The sequence below is a fragment of the Centrocercus urophasianus genome, unplaced genomic scaffold (assembly GCF_019232065.1).
Source record: "Centrocercus urophasianus isolate 14NV4802_14NV808 unplaced genomic scaffold, USGS_Curo_1.0 seq_13, whole genome shotgun sequence".
Taxonomy (NCBI): domain Eukaryota; kingdom Metazoa; phylum Chordata; class Aves; order Galliformes; family Phasianidae; genus Centrocercus; species Centrocercus urophasianus.
In genome coordinates this window covers 54,116,241-54,136,751 of record NW_024884475.1, presented here as the reverse complement: position 1 = coordinate 54,136,751, position 20,511 = coordinate 54,116,241, and the positions used below count along the sequence as shown (strand labels likewise).

At 40.7% G+C, this 20,511-nt stretch overlaps 1 protein-coding gene across 1 annotated transcript in view; it reads left to right on the top strand.

The window, feature by feature from the left end:
* The window catches only part of MMRN1 (multimerin 1), a 50,185-nt gene that overhangs the window by 4,939 nt on the left and 24,735 nt on the right, over positions 1-20,511 (top strand). Inside the window, exon 2 of the mRNA XM_042812160.1 lies at positions 18,104-18,223. Coding sequence (XP_042668094.1) covers positions 18,104-18,223 — 120 coding nt within the window. The remainder of the gene's footprint in view (positions 1-18,103; positions 18,224-20,511) is intronic.

Below are 20,511 nucleotides of genomic sequence, written 5' to 3'. Positions count from 1 at the left end.
ATGTGATTCACAGACAATTTGTATCAGTTCGTATCAAATATCCCATGACTGAGGAAGACGTTCCCATTGCTGATCCACGGACAGAAAGAATAAAAAGATCTGTGAAAATATGAATCTTCGCAGTGTTTACATTTTAAATGGTTTCTGTACCTGGGAAGAATCATTGATGGAGACCCAGATCGTACTGCTTCCCGGAGTGACTCTATAAGATATATTGTCTTTTAGGTGGAGAAGAAATGGTGAAGATACACTCAACTAATTCTGGACTGTAGGTGACAAAATCACTTCTCTGGAAACAACAAAATCCATAGTTTTGGTTCTCTCAGCTTTTCAGCAGTGACAGTTTGGAGGAGTCATGACAGACTTTTTTCCAGAGTACAGGACACATAATACAGGAAACAGCACTGGAAAACAAAAAGCACATCTTCACCCACATAGATTTTGTGATAGTCCCAAGGCACTTGTAAAAGATGTTTTCTCTCTTAGCATCTTCAGATTTTGACTATTTATCTTTTCTGTGATCAGATTCTGGTAAGGCAGTGCTATGCATATGATTTCAGAAATATTTAATGAAGACAATAAAGGTTTCCATTAATCTTGTTATACTACCTACTATATTAATGCACACTCTTATCTTTGCTCTTGCTCTTTGGTTCATCTATCATGAATAGAGCAAGGATTAAGAACAGTTTTCATCCCTATTTGACATCTCTCCACCCCATTGTGTGGATAAGGATTACTATAAAAACTGGACCAAGGGTTAGGATTTTGCTCTCAGTCACTGCAAAGTGTAATTTTTTCACAGCATTTCATCTAAGGTTCACCAGAGAAATCTGCTCAAATTTGCACGGAAAATATGCATTCTCACAATTCCAAATATGTTTAACACTTTAGAAAACTATCACTCTTCATTCCTGGAATAGACATGACAAGGAAAAGAACAGCAGTAAAGTGACCCAGGTTTTCCAAAAGCATTCAATGCGTTGCCAGATCGAGAATGCAAGTGTTTCAAAAGACAGTTTCCTTGCTTCATCTCAACACGTCTATACTGCATTACACACTTGGTAAGTGGTATGCAAATAAGTGACACTGCAGGTCACGAGATAAAAATCACCTTGAATTTCACAGATTTTGGTTCAGATTCTTTTTGTTCAAGAGCTCCAGAGAAACCAGTTAGTGACAGAATAAAAACACAGCTCTTCATGAGTAAGTGGCAAATCAGGTACAAAACAATTAGCAAGGCAATTCAACTATTTAATGAAAGTAAATAAGAAGAGAAAAGCTGCCCAAGCAACACCATAAACAGATTAAAAAAGAAGAATACTCGTTTCTGGAATTGGGATGGGATCTTCTTTTTCAACATTTTCAGGTGTCACATTGTTTTGGTCAGCATTTCTCCAAATGAAGTTATCACTGACAAAGAGCGCTCTCATTTTACAGAGACAAGAAACAGACTTAAAAACCAGTAAATCTGAGGTCATCTGAGCAGCAAGGTCAGTAAACTAGACTAGGATTATCTTCATGAATTCTATATTCTGGGCCAATTACATAATGGAAAACAAATTTGTACTCCAGAGGGAGAAATGCACAACTAAGACACTTTAAAAGAGAACTTTGTCTGTTTTCTTTCAAATATGCTTTACTGGATAATTCTCAAATAAGCTTAATGGATAACTTCTCAAAAGTCTAAATTCCATCTGTGGGAAAGTTTGATTATTTTGAGGGGCTCCAAACACAGCGGAATAAGGTCTTGAAAGAGCTTACGTGGTGTGCAAATAGACAGCTTTTTTAATTAGCTGGTGAAGTGCTAGCCAAGTGAAAATTGTGAACTAATTTTTGCAGTACAAGGACGCAAATTTTCACAAGAGTAAATAAAAGCTTGGATGAGACAGAGAGGCTGTTCACAGCACAAGGTTTCAGCACTGCATGTACAAATAAAGAGGAAATGAACAATGGGAGTAGAATTTGTATTTTGTAATAGGCAGGACAAAATGTCAGAACCCTGAATCCTGGAAAAAAAAAGCAAACAACAAACCAACAACCGTGAAACAAACGGTGAAGCAAATGGTATCACTCCCTCTACCTGGTACTTCAGTGCCAACAAGTCAGCTCTTTTTCAGGGTTGAAGACATATCCTATAACATATTTTACAATCGCTTATTGCCCTGCCTATCAGACATACTTCTCAGAGGCTGTCCAGCTTTGCTATTCCATTCGGCATGTAGAGAAGGTCTCCCAGTCTGCTTTTTGTATGAGGTCAAAATCTGTCATTGTACTGAATTAAAATTTCAGCTGAGATTAGTAGACTCATACATTACTGAATAAAGGAACCTGAGCAGCGAGTGTAGAAAATCAACCAGTCTTAATTCAAGATTATAACTTCTGTTTGAAACATAGTTCATATTTCAGAAAGACATCTGATGCTCATTTAAAGATACAGAGTTAATGTTTAAAGATACGGAATTCAGTTCAGATTCAATTATTCATAGAAGGCATTGGGTAGGGAGGAACCTTAAAGACCATCTGGTTACAACCCCACTTCTGTGGGCAGTGACACCTTTTGCTAGATCATGTTGCCCAGGGCCCCATGCCCCATCCAACCTGGCCACAAACACTTCCAGGGATGGAAAGTAGAACCTGTGCCTGTGCTCCACCAACCTCTGAGTGAAGGATTACCTACTAACATTTAGTCGAAATCTCCCTTCATTCATTTCAAAATTACTACCCTTTGTAAAAAAGTCTGTTCTCATCTGTATGGGAACTGTTGAGTCACGGCCTGAACTACTGATTGAGCACCTGGGGAAAGGACCTGGTCAGCCCAAGGACCACAGGTGAAGGCAATTCATCTGTGTGACCAGACAGGATGGAGCCTGACTCCACCTGTCTTGGACCTCATTTAAGGACTGACTGCTAGCAGGGAACGATCTGTTTCTGGTGATCCTTTTTTGTTCAGGTTTTCTTCTGTGAACTTAGAATCTTCTGATATAGGTGAGTAATTGTCCTCTCTTACTTTATAGCGTTTTTCTTTTGTGCTGGTCCTGCCATTATTTCACCTTTATTGTAATGCCTTTCTTATTGTAGTGAGCTGTTCAATTGCTATGCTACTTTTCTTTTAATTTCTTTTTACGTATGGGAAAGTCGCAACGAGGTCTTCCTAGTGCCTTTTTTTTTCTCCAGGTTGAACAACTCTAGCTTTCTCTGCCTTTTCTCACGAGAGCGCTGCTCCAGCCCTCTGATTATTCTTGTGGGCCTTCTCTGGTCCTGTTCCAATGGGTTCATGTACTGCTGGAGCTGCAGGCTCCTGAGCTTTTGCTGCAGTACTGCAGGTGGGATCTCAAAAGAGCAAAGAGGGAGAATCATCTCCCTCAACCTGTTAGCCACATTATTTGATACAGGCCAGGATGCGGTTGTTTTTCAATACTGCTAATATAAATAATAATAATAATAATAACAATAATAAAAAAAAACAACTAAGAGTCCTCCTGAATCAACTAGTGGATTTCAAGAGAAGTTGTTGAAGTGAAAATCTGGTATTTTCTTGCTATTGTTAGCAAGAGCGAGAAGGAGGAAGGTGTGGAAGATATGAGTGCTTTCTATTCATTCTAATCATTTTTGAGTGTTGAATTAAGTGTATCAGCATATCTTTCCTCACCAAAACTTGGTAGAATGCTCAAGGCAATTTGAAAATACAGTGTACTTTTGTTTGACCTAAATTCAGGAGTTTTGTGTAATGCTTTCAGACTGGGAGAAATCTTAGATTTATTGCACGTGGTATCAGTATATGAATGTTTATGTGAATGCAGTTATACTACTATGTTTAGAAGAACAATTGGATTGTTTGAAATATATAAAAGCAAAGGACATTGGCTCACAGAAACATTGAATCACTCAATTTGGAAAGGGTCTCAGGAGGTCTCTAGTCCAAATTCTTGCTTGCAACAGCAGACAATAATAGGTTACTCTGAGCCTGATTTAGTTGCATTTTTTGCTCTAGGTCTCACCAGGTCAGGCCAGTGACTGCGCAACCTTTGGACTCTACTCCAATGCCTCAGAGGGGAACAGGTTTCTCATGCTCAGTCTGACTACTTCTTGCTTCAGTTCATTTGCTGTGACTCTTGTTCTCCTGCCATACATTGCTCTGGCTCTAACTTCTTAAGAGCATCCCTGCAGGTCCGTGGTTGGGGCTGCTGTTAAGAACTTGTGAGCTCTTCCTTCCCCATACCAAATAAGCCCCAGTTTCTTAGCCTCTCCTTCCAAACTACTTCCTACAGGTGCTCATAGTACCTTTCTACAACTCCTCTCTTTAGAAGTAATGAACAACATTAATTGAAAATGTGTAGAGTTGGGATTTGTATTTCATTAACTGTTCTATGAAAGAACAATCATCTCTGTAATCTGAATGGAGCACAGCCAGCAAACCGTGCACTGGCTTTAACAGCATTTCCAGGTGCTGTTCTATTTCTTCAGCAACACAATAATCTTGTTTCTGTGATGCAGTGATGTTCAACTGTGCTGATTCAATAGCATTTCTATTAATAGCCAGGTAATCTAATCTACTTGTGGATAAAAATAACTCATTTTCAGATGTAATATGAAAGGGGCAGAATGAAATCTCCACCCTTTGTGTCCTAGCTGCTCCTGCTGCTCTTTCTGTGTGCTTTTACATTTATGAGTGCTGTTTGAAAATATATTGGCTAAAAAGCAAATGGGTTGACTGTGTACAGCTGTACTTGATGATCACCAGCTGGCAGTTTTTGTGCTGTTTGTTACTGCTCCTGTTCAGTTACCCAAAGATTCAGTGATTCAAACTAGGAAAATAGTATGAAGGGGGTTGATGCAGTCTCATAACTTCTACTTTCCAAAAAAATTAACCTTTTTTTTGTTTAATTGATGGTGTGAATTGCACTTCACTTTACATCAAGTGCCACAGTGTCGAGAGGACTGGTTCAAAGTCTGCGGAAGTCCCGTGCAAATGCATTCAGAGTACACGGATTGCCATAGAACGGCTAACTTCACCAGACAAAACACAGGGGAGGAGAAGAGAGGTAGAAGGACGAAGGCCCTGTGCCCTGGCCGCCGTTAGCCGCAGTCTGTCTCGTTCTCTCCTCTGCGGGCAGCGGCCGCCACCTGCCGGCCCAGCATGGCAGAGCTTGTCGTCGGCTAGAACGAAAGTCCGAGCTTGTAACCGCTGCTGAGACATTGCCTCTCGTTGGTCTCTTAGCTATGCACCGAAGGGCAGACCCCCGCAGGCTTGGTGATTTTGTTGACAGATACGGCAGGTGCTTTTCACTGGCAATTGTGTCCCTTTGAAGCTGTAAAACCTTGCCTGATACATGTGTATTTTCCATATCATGAGGCTGATGTAAATCATGAAGATGAGTCAACTAAACACAGGGAAACACTGCAGTAGTTCCTCCTATGCCTTCAGAAAAAGTGGTGTGGGTTTTTTTTTTTTTTTTTTTTTTTTTTTTTTTTTTCCTAGAAAGAAAGGTGTTGTGCCTAGGTAACCTGGGCACAGAACATGTTGCCATCGAGGAAATGTGTAGGCAGCTCTTAGTTACAGTGGCCCTGGAAAGACCTCTATCTCACAGCTGTCTCCAGTATGCATCCCATTTTCTGAAGACTCAAAGGTGTTCTCCACCACCTTACTACCAGTGAGTTTTGCTGGCTAGTACTTGCAACAGCAAGAGAAAATCTCACAAGAGCTTTTGGTTTCTGTATAAGGAGATATGAGGTATGGTTTATTGTGGTAGCAATGGTAATGGGAGGATAGTTGGGCTAGATTATCTTGTAGGTCCTTTCCAACCTTGTGATTCTATGTTTCTATAACAGTTGACTTACACTGCTCTTTCCAGACTGGATATCTGTTGTACTATGTGTTTTGTTATTAAATACAGCTTTCCTGATTGAGATCAGCCTTAATGGAAAAGAAATAAGATGCTGCTGCAGCTCTTGACAAAATCTGTGTCAGAAGCCTGTGTTACTGATTTGGACTACGTAACTCTAGTGAGGTTTGAGAGGCTTTTCAGGTTTAAGTTCCTGTTACGCAAAACAGTTGTCTTCTATTCTGCCTTCGCATTAAAGTATCCCATAATAGTTCCTCCACCATGCTTCATCTTCTGCTTTCAAATCTACTTTTTTTTTTTTTTTTTCCTCCTGACTTCAAAATTCTACTTACGTTCTAAACATTTTAGTTCATGAGTATCATAAAACTAATTATGAGTTACGCCGGGGACTCTTTTGTTGAGAATATGTCCTCTAATTTAGTTCAGGGATTGCTGGGCCCTTCTGAGAATCACAGGTACGCAGATATTGTACCCATTCAGTGTGAGAATGAGTTAATTATTGTAAGTAGAAACAATCTGTTCAAGGTGGGTTACTTTTTTTTTTTTTTTTTTTAAGGCAAATCAAAAGGACCAAAGAGATCAGAGGTTGAGTTCAGATTATCTTTAAAAATAAACAGTTGTCCTTACTTGATAAGTTTGGTATTTATAGTGTTGCTTTTTCCTTTAAGGGCATCTCCAAATGAGCTAATTCCAGTAGCTGTTACCTTGAAGTTAGCTGCTCTCTATAGTAATGATAATGAGTGGATTTACATTACCATTTTTAAGAAGTAGTTTTCTTAACCTGGTCTTCTGTATTTCAGGGCTTTGTATTTGTACAGTTGTGCTTTTAACATCTGTTTTACTTGATTTATCTTTTTGTTGATCATGTTTGCTTAGATATGAAATGGAGTGCAGTTACCAAAAACAGTATCTCTCCTGTATACACTGCATGAAAGACCAGCACTGATAGTACTGCTTTATTTCCTCAGCTTATTCCCTCTTTCTGCTGAGTTCTCAGGTCTGTTTGTAAGGATAAGAAGGTAGATGAGGGAGCCAGGAGCTTAAGTCCTAACCACAGCACCAGCTCAGTGTAGGTTGAGATAATAAAATTCTGCGCTGATTTTCAAATCTGACTTGTCTTTGGTACTTTGGTACTTGTCTGGTACTTGATTTGCAAGGTGTGATAAAACACCTTGCTGTCATTTGCTTTTAGCTCCTCACGTTCTAGGCAGCTAACTTACCAGTAAAAGAGATGTGGTACTGAATGACTGTTATCTTTTCAAATGTATTTTGATCAGACTTGATGTGCTATCAGTTAGTTAATGGAAGTTATTCAGGGATGTAGATGTTTATTTTCTGTATTGAGACTAAATCAAAAGCAATTCATAAGCAAGACATTATGTTTAGTTGGAACTAACTCCTGGGTAGACTGCAGTCAGTCTGGACTAACGCCGCTTTCTGAATTTGTGAAGGCAAGTTTGGTATTTCATTCATATACTGATCATTTCTTTTTTTATTTTCAGTGCTAATACGTAAGAACTTTTTTAATCTCAGGTTTGAACACTTACTATAGCTATAGAATGGAGAAGCTGTAGCTATATGGAATCATAGCACATCCTGAGTTAGAAATGACCCACAAGGATCTCTGGGTGCAACTTGTAGCTTCGTGCAAAATTCAGACCCTATGACTGAGAGAATTGTCTAAACAATTCTTGACCTCTGAGGGCAGTGACTACAACCCTGGGAAGCCTACTGTATTATTTGTCCACCCTTTCAGTAAAGAACCTTTTCCTAATGGCTCTGACCAGCCTCACCTGAAACCACCAACCACACCCAGGGGTCAGGAACTCCATTTAAGCTCCATGTCCATGTGGAAGTGCTGATTTATATCAGTCCTTTGGGACTGTTTTTCAGCTTTGTTACCTATACTTTCTCTTCCATTTGCTGCATTGTTTTACTTGCGTTGCTCTGCTTGCTTTGGTGTTGTGGTAGTACTCGGTGTTGATGTTAGTGCCTAGCCTGTATGGTTGCATTCAGTTCCTGGCTCTCTTTCTGTGAGAGGTTTTGTTGTTGCTCCTTGAGGCCTCTGCAAAGAAACTGTAGAAGAGCTGTCTTCCTTGTTATGTTTAGTAAGGGTGCTGAGCATGTTATTATGTCATGTTCTTGTAGAATGCTTGATGTGAGGGGATCTCTCACTTCTGTTGCTACTGAGGCAGTGAACTAGAAGGGGTGAAGCTGTCAGCTACATATATAGCTAATTGTTGGCAGTATTTAAGCACAGATATTGCTACAATTTAGTTATTGCTGCTATTCTTTGTGTTCTCAATATATAGGAGACTGTATAGGGCATTTTTCTTAAAATGTAAAGAAGCTTTTCCCCTGTTGATTCTACCAGATTTGTTTCACAAAGTTGCTCTTGACTTCCATGAAGGTGATGAGAAGATTACCTGATGTTTAACCGTGAAAACTGAGAGCTGTATTTAGGTTTTGGCAAGAATTTATTCAGTACATGTACATCACATACATGCAAGAGGCTAGAGACAGAGGGAATAGAGCAAAAAGTAAGCATCAAACAAAAGCACAGCCTCTTTATATTAAACTAATAAGAAATATTATCCTAATGAAAATTTTCCTGAAAATGGTAAGTAGGTAAAATCTGTTCAGAGAAAGAAAGTAAAAATCCCTTTTACATGAAGTGTGTTATTTACCAATTAAACTTCACGTGTTATGTGAGGGTGTACTGCAATATGATGTTGGCAGCAGAAGTACTGAGGTGATCCATCTGTTGGCCCTACTTACGATCTTATATCTCAGGAATCTTTTTTTTCTCCGAAAGAGCTACTGATTCTGTCACAAATGTCTTGGTAAGATCTCACAGTCGAAAGATAGGTTCTCATGCTATTTTGCATTTGTATGGTTCTTTGTACGAAGCTGTAAATCTGTGTATTTTGATTCCCCACTGTAAGCAGCCTAGAAAGACAGTGACTTCGGGGCAAGCTGGGTAACGTAAATACTTATTTTCCTGATAAACTCTAAAACATTAACAGAGCTATATGAATGGGAAGCAAGAGTTAGCAGCAAACCATGATACTGGAAGTTGAGCTTCTAGGTATGGTATGCAAATGTTAGTCTGGAAGTACTTGTAAGTTCAGCAGCCCTACAACTGAAACAATGTCGTGTCACTACTTTGTCAAGCCAGTAATATGTTTCAGCATGGGAATAACGGTATGTCCCTAAGAGGTCCAGAGGAGCAACAAAGATGATCAGAGGGCTAAAGCAAATCAGATGCAGATGAAAGCAATCCGAATAGTTTATTACAGGTTCTCGCATCCCTTATATATATTCACAAGTTTTCTCTTGTAACTTTCCCACCTGCCTTTACATGTCAACAAAACATTCCACAAGCACTCCTTAACAGTGCATGCAGCACTTATCCAAACAGAGCTGAGAGTCTTTCCAAGCCATTCACTCTTCCTCCAATCCAGGTTGTTACCATGTGGCCATCGTGCAGCTTACTTGACTTTGTTTTTCTTCTAGAGATGTCCTTGATTCTCAGTGTTGCTTTCTTATGCTGTTTATCTTGCTCCACAGCTTCTGCTCTGAATTGTCTTTCTTGTATTCCCACAATTCCCCCTTTTTTGTTTATTAGGAAACTATTAACATACTATAAAATAATAGCACTAATTATTAATAGCATAATCATGACCATTTAGAGACTTATCCGTCATTTTGTGTAACGCTTTGTAACAGTACTGCTGGATGCATTCAGGTTATCATAATTCAATCAAGGCTTAAATTGTTAATATGCTGAACATAAGAAAAAAGGCAAGCCGAACATAGCATAATGACAAGAAATACTATTAAAACCATTAAGAAAAGAACAAGCACGTGTTTGGTCCATGGCCCAAGTTCCTGCAACCTAGAAAAGAATCCCTGAAGGTCCCGTTCTGTGTGTACCTATTGAAGATTCTCTCTAATCAGGTACTTTGGTATGCACTGATATAGATTTTATTTTTTTTTTTTTTTTTAATGATCACTAAAGTTCATATAGCACATGCCTTCAAAGTCTTCACAACCATGCCTTTGGGTTAATAGTAGAAAATCAATGGCCAAACAATTCTGTAATGTTGCCTGTTGGATAGAATTGGTAGAGCATCACTAGTGGTGTTGTTTTTCAGCCAGCTAGCATCCTAACTTGGTGAGCGTGGCCAAAGCTTGAGCAGTGCTCTTTCACAGTATGTTTGGACCTGAAAGACAGGATGTCTCAGGAGCAGAGACGAGAAAACTAAGCACTCAGCAGCTCAGAGGTTTATGAGTTTCAGTTTTCAAATGCATGTTCACACACATGCGCAAGCATTTGTTTTAGATAATCCCCTAAGAGGGAAACAAAGTCACTGAGCAAGTGCACTGTTACTTACTGACCCCTGAGAGAAGGCAAACTGCCAGAAAGGAGAGAGGAGGGACGTTCTGGCAGTGGATGCAATAGGTAGTGCCAGCAGGGTGTCCCCTGCTTTAAATGGCACTTTTCCTATCTCATCCATCACAGACTCTCTCCTGCTCTTCCAGTGGTCTGAAGGGTTTTTCCGTTCCCGAGGGGTGTCTCGCAGTCACCTACTACAGCACACTGCATCTGTATGACCATTAGGTGCTACAGACCCCGAATGGAAAACCTACTTGAAAAACAAAATAAGCTACCAAGATTAGCTATCTCTGTAAAACAAAACATTTGCAGCTATAGCCACAAATATCAGTTCCCTTAAAACTACCAGAATATTTTGTTCCACTGCAAGATCGTTCTTCCGTCAGGGGCATTTAGGTTCCTGATGTAGGTTCCAACTGAAGGGGCTAGTGAACCAAAAGATGTATTGGGCAGTATTCTGGAATTTCTATATTAAATTCGTATATTGAATCCCAGTAAGATACCATGTGCCTTTGTCTCAAGTGACGTATGGCCAAGTATTTAAAATCCTAATCAGTGGGATGAAAGATAATTGATCGTTCTATAATGCAGGGTCATCCCTTTATCAGGGATTCCTTTCCAGGTTTAGTCTCTTCAAATTAAGAAAAGGCTACTGGATAGACTAATAGCATCTTAACCAAGCATTACTGAAAATGAGAGGTTGAAATTATACTAAAAGAGCTATTCTCATAGATTCCATCACTGATAACATCAAGTTCTGTTCAATTTACATTTGATCTACAGCTAAAATAAAGGAAGAAGCACACAGCAACATAGATCATGCATAATAATTCTAATTCTTGAGGCTGCTTTGGTAACGCAGGAAAATCGCCCACTTTTGTCGTACCATTACCAAGGTTGTTATTGTGATACCTTCCAGTGGGCAATCACAATCCAGTCATTCTTTGTAATTTGCTATGGCACCCATAAGTTATCTGTAATGCAACAAATTGCAAAACAATACCAAGAAGTAAGAAGCACACAATCCCAGTCATTATGAAGGCTGGATGCTCTTTTCTGCTTTGAGGTGAAGTTGAATGTATCAGGTTGTAACCCACGTAGGGCTAGTCCCAGTGGAAACACAAGCGTATCCATGACACTTTTACCAATGGTAAGGGACCTTCCCAATGCTGTGTGGCCACATTCTAAATGTTAGCCATTGGCTGTTCCTTGAGTGTTGGGGTGCCCCAAAAATGGTGGTTACTTGAGTTGTATCTGTATGTTCATGATTCAAAATACTTAACCTCAAGCAAAGCTTTACGAAATCTTTCTTGTGGTGTGTCTCCAGTATTTCCCCTTTTTTGTTTATTAAGGTACATTTAATGTTTGACAAGCATATTCTATGACATGCTCCCTCACTGGGAGAATGAGGAATGCCTGTAGCATGTCTATCCACCCATTCTTGGAGGAAAATTAGAGTGGCCTTAAAACCATAAGCAGGTCCGTTATCTGTTGTGGTTGAAAGTGGGATCCCTCTAGCAGCATAAGAGAATAACTAGTGTTTATGGGCATTGTGACTGTATTCACCTGTATGCTCTGTGGCAAACATTTAAGAAAAGTCTGTGGTTATGTGCTTTTATTTTAGATGGCCAGATTCATGGATATGAGTGACATCTGTTTGCCAGAGTTCAACAGGTACTGTGCCACGGGGATTCCTCCCTGTTTGAGGCAAAAAGGCAATTGCCTGGCAGTCTGGGCATGTTAGAATGATGTTATAGGCATGATTCACTGTCAATTGGAATTGCTTTTACAAGGCTCTCCTATTCTGATGCAATAAGTTGATGGAAGAATTGCGCTTCTTGAAATAATTGAGGGCTAGAAAAGGTGATTGTGACTTGATCAGCATTATGGTTGCCCTCAGTTAATGGACCAGGCAATGCAGTGTGTGATTGAATATGCACAATAAAATAAGGAAGAGTATAGTGAGAGACATAATCTAAAATTTGCTTAAGCTGTGCAAAAAAGGCAGGGTTGTTAAATTCCTTAAGAAAAACCCTTCCATCAGCTGAATGATACCTGTAACATACAAAGAGTCAGTTAGCATGTAAAGCTTTTGTTCTGCAGAAATTTGAGAAGCTCAAGCTACCATAGCAAGTTATACAACTTGAGGTCATCCGTCAACAATATGCACATCTGACTGCTTTCGTTTAGCAGTCACATGCCAGAGAAGCACTGCTTGGTGTGTCCTGATGGAGCCATCTGTAAATACAGTAACAGCATTAGGTATTGGAACATGTGAAAGTGAAACATTTCTAGTAAAGGATAGATAACACAAATTATGCAGTAGCTGATGTCTGGGGGATGAGTGGAAGTTTTCCAGTACAGTCAGCTACAGCAGTTTGTGAAGTGACCAAATGCTCAAGCATTCAATGTGAATCTTTTTTAGTAGTGGGTAGATGCAATCAGAGTCAAAAGCTCATAAAATTTATAGACAATGCTGACCTCACTCTATTTATTAGCATTGCAAACATCTCCACTCATGATGTAATGGTTTTTAATATGTATGTGGTAACAGTATCCGTTCAAGGATGATGAGAGGATCTTTTCTTGAGATATGCCATTAACATAACAAACTATATGGGTGGTAGGAGTTTGATATTATTTCAAGAGATACTGTAAGTGATAAGCAAATGTGATGGCTGTGTTGATGTTGTACTGATGTTATTACAGAGTCTAAGCATTGTATTGCTTTTGGTGTTAATTGTCTTTTAGAGGTTAGATCTCGGTCTCTTTGTTGGAATAGAGGGTGTACCTCTTAAGTAGTGATACTCAAGTGTATGGAAACTGCTGAGTCATGGCCTGAAACTCTGATTGATCACCTGAGGTGAGCAATGAGTCAGCCAGAGGAGCACAGGTGAAGGCAATTCACCTGTGCTGCCAGAAGGGGTGGAGCCTGGCTGCCCCCCTCCTAGACCTATTTAAGACCTGGCTACCAGTGGGGAAGGATCTCTTCTGGAGATTGGCTCTGCTGGAGTTTTGTGAGTGAGCCCAGGATGGGGGTAAGCCTTATATTTATTCCCTTTTTGTTATCATAGTCTGCTTTGTCAAACTCTCTTGTTTATTTCGTAATTATAGCATCTTAATATTCATTGATTATGCACCACGGCTGGTAGTAGGCACCACATGACCAGCAGCCAGCTGAACTAGCTCATGGAAATGTAACGGCTTTTCCTTTGTTAAGGGCCACTGATCTACCCAAACAGGTTGCTCTTCTTCCAAGCTAGGGGTATAGGTTGCCGCCCATCAATGGCCTGTATTGAAAACGCATCTGTAAAATCATGTCCCTTTGACAATGAAAGATCGTGACCCCACAGAGTACAGGGAACCAGCAAGACGTAAGGAGCAGCGTGAGCAATGTGATTATCAGGCCCTTCAAAAAAATAAAATTTGGGCACTTTTTTTGGGCTGCTGCGCACCCCCAACTTCTGTAATAGCAGAATTAGGGTTTCTTAGTGCCCCTTCAGAGGGCCGTTCACTTGGCTTCATGATGGTAACGTTGGCTCTGGTATCCAGGAGGCTTAATAACTGTTGGCCGTATGTGGTAGTATAGTTTTCTTTTTACATTTGTGTAATCCATACCACAGCAGGTTTGTCCATGCTCCCGAATCCACCGGTCCAGTCCCTGATGCCAGGTTTGGCTATAGAATGAAAAAGGGCTAGCTGTGCTATTTTATGGCCTATCAGAATAAAGCGGGGGTGGATGGGAGGGTGTCCATGCTATTATGTTAATTTCCTCAATGTAGTCAGCATCTATGACTCCCAGGAAAACAAAAAAGTCCCATCTGTGTAACAGAAGAATGTCCGAACAAGAGAGTGCTACGCTGTCCACAGCGGGGTCCATTATACCCACTAGAATAAGGGTCATGGTGTTATCAGTCAGTGTCGCTGACTGGGTGGTGGCCAAGTCCACTCCTTCACTGCTTGCAGTGGCTAGTCTGAGTGAGCTGGACAGGCAGTGGCCAGGTGATTTGGGACTGTATTTGTTATCATAGCATGTGGTCTTGTACTGCTCTTCCCATTTCCCAGTAGATCAAAGGGCTGTACATCAACAGGGAGTTTAGATCAGCATTCTCTTGCCCAATGTAGCCCCCTCCCACACCGGGAACAGGGTTGAGCTGGAATAGCATATGCGTTTTTATTTGCTTGTCTAGACTTTCTACAGTGCTTTTGCACGTGGCCAGGATTTCCATGATTGTAACACTTCATTTTTTGAGCTGTTCCTACATCGATTTGGGATGCCAGCATGTCTGCTAACAAGGCCATTTTGTGACTTGCTTTGTCTACATCTTGACAGGCTTTAATCATGTCAGTAACGGATGGATCTGTGTTCTTTAAGGACTGTAAAACCTTCTGACAATTCGCACTTGTGTTTTCTACTGCGAACTGCTTGAACAAAATATCCTGGGCAGCTTGACTTTTCCACTTGTGTCTCTGGCATATTTTGTAAATGGTTAAGAAATTTAATGTAGGGCTCAGCAGTCCCCTGCTTAATTGATATAAATGAGGCATTAGATGAATAAATGTCAGGTATCCAGTGGATAGCATGCAACGCTGAAGTCTTAACTTGTTCAAGGCACTGCCTATCCATCTGTGCCTGGGCCTGAGGTGCTGCCCAAGCCCATTCCCCCAGGAGCTCCTCTATGCCAATAGGATTTAAGTTAACTGAATTACTCATAGCCTGGATGGTAGCCTGTCTTGGTATTCAGTCATAAACAAAGTGTATTGTATGGGAGACATAACTCTTCTTAACAAAATTTTCTAGTCGTAAGGGGTCAGAACGTAACTGTCAGCGATGGCAACCAAAAGATTGTGTGTACAGGTGGACTGAGTTCCATAATCCCTCAGTGAGTTTCTTAGCTCTTTCACTGCCTCATAAGGGAGGGATTCCCGTAGGGGGGACTGATTTGCATGATATGCCATAGGAAAGGCTTGTAATATATCAGCATCACCCCATGATATTGCTTCTTTTCTGCACTGCTCTAAAGCACCATAGTATGCTGTAGAAGCAACCACGTTTTCCCTCCCAGTCCCCTTCAAACAGTCATTGGGAGGGAACATCAGGAGTTCTCTTTGTCCTTCGGGTCTACTGGACCGGATTCACAAAAATGCTTTGGTTTCGGTCCATCCTTGACTTTAACCAAGTTACATGCGGGCAGCAGAGGCAGAACGGCAAGCGAAGTCGGAGATGCGGAGGGCGGCAGCGGTCCAGAGAGCAACGGGAGGGGGTGCGGAGGGTGGGAGCGTCGCAGCGAGGATCGGTGGGGAGGAGGGGTGCGATGGGCTGCAGAGCGGTGGCGGGTTGCAATTGTCCGTCTCCCCGGCTGGGGATGGGGTTGGAGCTGCGGATCGGGTCCGGGCAGGAGCTGCTACCCTTGCCGAGGGGCAAAGGCGGGGATTGGGGGGAGCGTGATGGGGAGCAGTCAGAAGGGTTTGCCGTCTGTTGTTGGATTTGTTTGAGCGCTTCCGATATTTGGTGCCAAGCAGGTGAAGTTCAGTAGCCGCTTGGTCTGTAGTAGCAGAAGCCTCCCAGATTTTTGTGCCGATTTTGTTCCAAAGCTCCCCATCAAAAGATAACCCAGTTTCTGGAAAGTTGAGGACACTTTTCCTTATCCAGTTAATAAAAGTAACTATTGCTGAGCTAGATACAGGTCGGTTCTGACATCAATTTCATCTGTAATGCTTCGAGATTTCTTTGCTGCTCCTTCGTTGGTGAGCTCCCCGTAGCTCCCGACTGCTCACCTTCTGTCCTGCTGAGCGGTGCGAGCACGCAGGAAATGATCTCCCCGCAGTTCAGTCAGGCAGCGCTGCCTCGGCTCGTTTTGCTCCACGCAGTGGGCTCCGCTTGCATCGTCTGATGCACGGACTTGGATGAGAACAATCCGAATGGCTTATTACAGGTTCTCACACCCATCCTTCGTGTACATTCGCAAGTTTTCTAACTTTCTCACCTGCCTTTACATGTCAACAAAACATTTCTCAAGCACTCCTTAACCGTGCAATCCAATCAGAGCCATGAGCGGCTCCTGGCCACGCGCCTTTCCTCCAATCCGGGTTGTTACTACGCAGCCATCACGCAGCATACTTGACTTTGTTTTTCTTTTCTTCTGGAGGTGTTCTTGGTTCTCAGTGTTGCCTCCTCATGCTGTTTATCTTGCTCTGTGGCTTTTGCTGTGAATTTTCTCTCTTGTATTCCCACAGTCTTTAAATTCTCTTCCAACCTAAGCCATTCTGTGATTCTCTGATGGTAAACTTACCTCATAAATATGAGGTTCATAGAATCATTGAATTGCTCTGAGTTGGGAAAGATGTTTAAAAAGATAAAGACTATTGAGTCCAACCGCAACCTAACCACGCTACCCTAACTCTAACAACCCTCTGCTAAATCTTGTCTCTGAGCACAGCATCCAAATGGCTTTTAAATGCATTCAGGAAGTTGGCTCAACCACTTCCCTGGGGAGCCTATTTCAGTGCTTAACTGCTCTTTCTGTAAAGAAGTTTTTCCTGGTATCCCACCTAACCCTTCCTGGGCACAACTTGAGGCCCTGGCAACTGGAGCTTGTATTTATTTATGGCTGACCATGTATTCCAAGAGATCTTTTTGGCACTTAACTATTTGGAAATTAAATATGATGAGATTCATGCTGTTCTTCATAATCAACTTCAGCTTGATTACCTAATTATATTCTTATAGAAAACTTCAGGTTTCTGGAACTATGCAATTATTTCTGGAGCTACGCATTTTTGTGTACTTTTAACTCTCATCTCTCTAACCAGCAGTCAACTCCTTGATGCATGTGATGTCTACTACGTATTCATGGGAGTTTGTGTTGTTAGATTTCTCAAGAAATATTATCTAGTCTTTTGCTTTTCTGTTTGAATGCCTTATAAAAATCTGTAACAGGACATGTGTTCTCAATATGTGACATCCTTTTTTTTCAGCTTAGCAGTTGCTGAGTGACCTTGGTGAAAGCCTCTGAAATTTGTCTACGTACTTCTGATTCAAAGAGTGCTGTTAGATTTCAGACGTGATTTCACTGTACAAATTCATCCTGAGCCATCATGCAAATGATAATTTCAATTAAATTTGTTTTCCTTTTGTATCTTCTACCAACGTACCTGTTTTTCAATTTGGATGTAAACAGTTTCTTCTAACCACCTGGTACTACTTTTAAAGGAATGTAGCCTTACATTCACTTTCTCCCACTTCCTGCTCTGCAGTTAACACTTGGATTATTTCATATAGGACTTCTTTCCAGGGAGAGTAGGGGAGGAAAAAGCCAGTGGCATAGCCAGGAGCAGGACTATGGCATATTATGATTGTGTATGGCTTGGACCTCAAAGTGCACTGAAAAACACTATTTATGTGTGCTCAACTTATTTCCAGGGGAAGGAAGGAAGACTAAGCTATCTCATCTTAAGATGAAACCTGTTGGAGATTAAAAGCTGTGTTAAACAATCCTTTGATTTCTGGAGAGAGTTTCTATGATCTGAAATGCAGGAGTATTTTAAGATCTATGATTACTGCTGGTGAGATAGACTTCTTTGTATTTGGTACTACATAAACATTTACAAAGAAAAAAAAATGGGTATATCTAAATAAATGTAGAGGTTTAGAAATAACTGCTTGTTTTCTTTGTTAATGGACAGATGAAGCAGAAGGAGTAAGTAACTTGCCCAAAACTGTACTGGTAGTCTGAGGGAAGTTAGGTTTACGTAACTTAATCCTATCTCTAACTGATATTCCTGTGAAGTATCGTATCTCATTATATTGTGCAGAATGTTATTTGTATTTCAATTGTCTGCTTTCTATCTCTTACAGAAACTGGTGTGCTTATATCCATTCGAGGCTCTTACCAACAGTTGTAGTGGACAACCTGGAAACCTTCTCATCTGGCCGGGCAAAGCCTTGCACTTGGCTTATTGGATCCTGTGCTCAGAGGTGTGTAGAACTAGGAGGAATGAATACTCTAATTGTCACCAGCTGTCTAATGAATATAACCATAACTTCAGAAAACAGACAAGCAAAATAACATATTGAGGGAGCAAATTAGTATGTTTGCAGATCTCTTAGCGAGTATAAAAAAACCTGTGGTTGGAACTGTCCTTCAGTTTCACTACACATGCTTGGCATACCCTGACTCTGGCATCCTCTATTCTCAAATCCATGTTTCTTCTGAATTACTTTAAGAGAAATTGCAGGTCTTTAAAGCTCATGTGAGAAAGAAAATCCTTTTTGTGCAGTTTTCCAAGCTTGTGCGTTGTGTTGCTGGGACAAAAAGCTTTCTCCTAATAGCATAAATATTTTTGTTATTATCTCTTCTGGGTTCTTATTTCTGTCACAACTATGTTGGCCAGGCAGCAAAGCTAGAAAAGTTATTGGCCTGGATACAATTTGTAAGTAATAACTCTGAACATATTCAGATTGTCGTTTGTGGTTTCAGTGACTGTATTCTCCAAACTTTAGATTTTAGTAGTAACTGAAATCGGGTTTTAATACATGGGCCTGGAGAATGGCAGCTTGAAAAAGAACTAGCAAAACGAAGATTATAACATGTTCCTCCCTTGTAAAATTTTGGAAGCTTCACACCAGTCAGTTTCTTCTGAGAATTGTCCTCTAGATGGTAGGGCAGAGCTTGCTTAAACTTTGCGGTGAATCCTGAAACAGAAATATCCTTAGGATGAGGAGAGACTAAAACATAATTAATTATATATCAAAATTGTGGGGTAAGCCCTGTGGTTGCAGTGTTGGCAGCTTTTTTTCTTATTCAATCTGATAGATTTGCAATAACTCTAATTTTTACTTATTTCTTTCATTTTAATGATTTCCTTGGGCTGCTCGTGTAATTTAGTTTGCTATATATACTTCTGGGGCTTGTCTACGTGGAAAGCTATTTCTGCAGTATCTCTTCCTGAAAGTGTCCTTTCATGGACACTTCGTTTTTATGGGTACTTTAAGGAACTGGTTATGCTAATATAGAACAAGGCAGTTTCATTGCAAAGTAAGAACACATACACGGTGAAGTAATTGAGAGGACCAAGCTTGATTTCAGTTCACCTTGATCTTTAGTGAGTTCTTACTACCGGAAAGTTCTTTTCTCAGAGGCAAAGCAGTTCAAAAACACGCAATTCTGCTACACGTTTTAATATATGGTATTGCATTCCTTATGAAAGGCTGACAAGATTAACTCCTGTGTAAAACAAGGATATGTATATATATATATATATATTTTAAATTGTTTGGGAGTGTATTTATTTGGTCTGACATTTTTCAAATTCTCCCCCTTTCTGAAGTGATTTTGACAGGGATTATGTGTCTGGAAGGATTCTTTGCTTTTTCTGAGCTCTAAAGTGTTTTAATGGTAGTGTTTAGCAACCAGCAGAACTATCTGAAATTCTTCTTTACTTGAACATTATATTTAAGAGAAGCAAATAGACGTACATTAGCACATTTCTTCAGTATGCTCTTTTGATGTGTATTCATTCTAAAATGACTTAATTTCAGAAAGATATTAGAAGTGATGAAGTAAAGAAGTGAGGGGCATGCAGACTGTGTTAGAACGCAAAATTGCTACTGATTGTGCGGTTACCTACTTTAACTGTAAGAACTGAGGTATCATGATTGCGTAGCTATACCCTGCTTGCTTCAACTTACAGACTGGAAATTTTAATGTTTTATCAGATTTATACGTCTATAATCTTCATGATTCTACAAGTATTTCAAAAGAGTAGTTAGGGTTGGAAGGGACCTGTAGGGCCATCTAGTTCCCACCTGTGCTATAGGTAGGGACACGTCTTGTAGACCAGGTTGCTCACAGCCCCATCCAACCTGGCCTTGAATGCTTACAGGAAGAAGGCATCCACAAACTCGCTGGGCAACCTGTGCCAGTGTCTCACCACCCTCACAGTAAAGAAGTTCTTCCTGATTTCTAGTCTAAATCTACCCTCTTCCAATTTGAAGATATTTCCCCTCAGTCCATCTCTAGCTTTCCTAGGCCCTATTCAAGTACTGGAAGGCTGCTATAAGGAGCTCCAGAACTTTCTCTTCTTGAAGTTGAAGAGCCCCAGGTCTCTCAGCCTATTGCTGTAGGGGAGTTTCTGCAGCCCTCTGGCCATTTTTGTGGCCCTCCTTTGGACCCGCTCCAACAGCTCTATGCCCATCCTGCTGGACACAGTACTCCATATGAGGTCTCAGAAGAGCAGGTGGGCAGAATCGCTTCCCTTGACCTG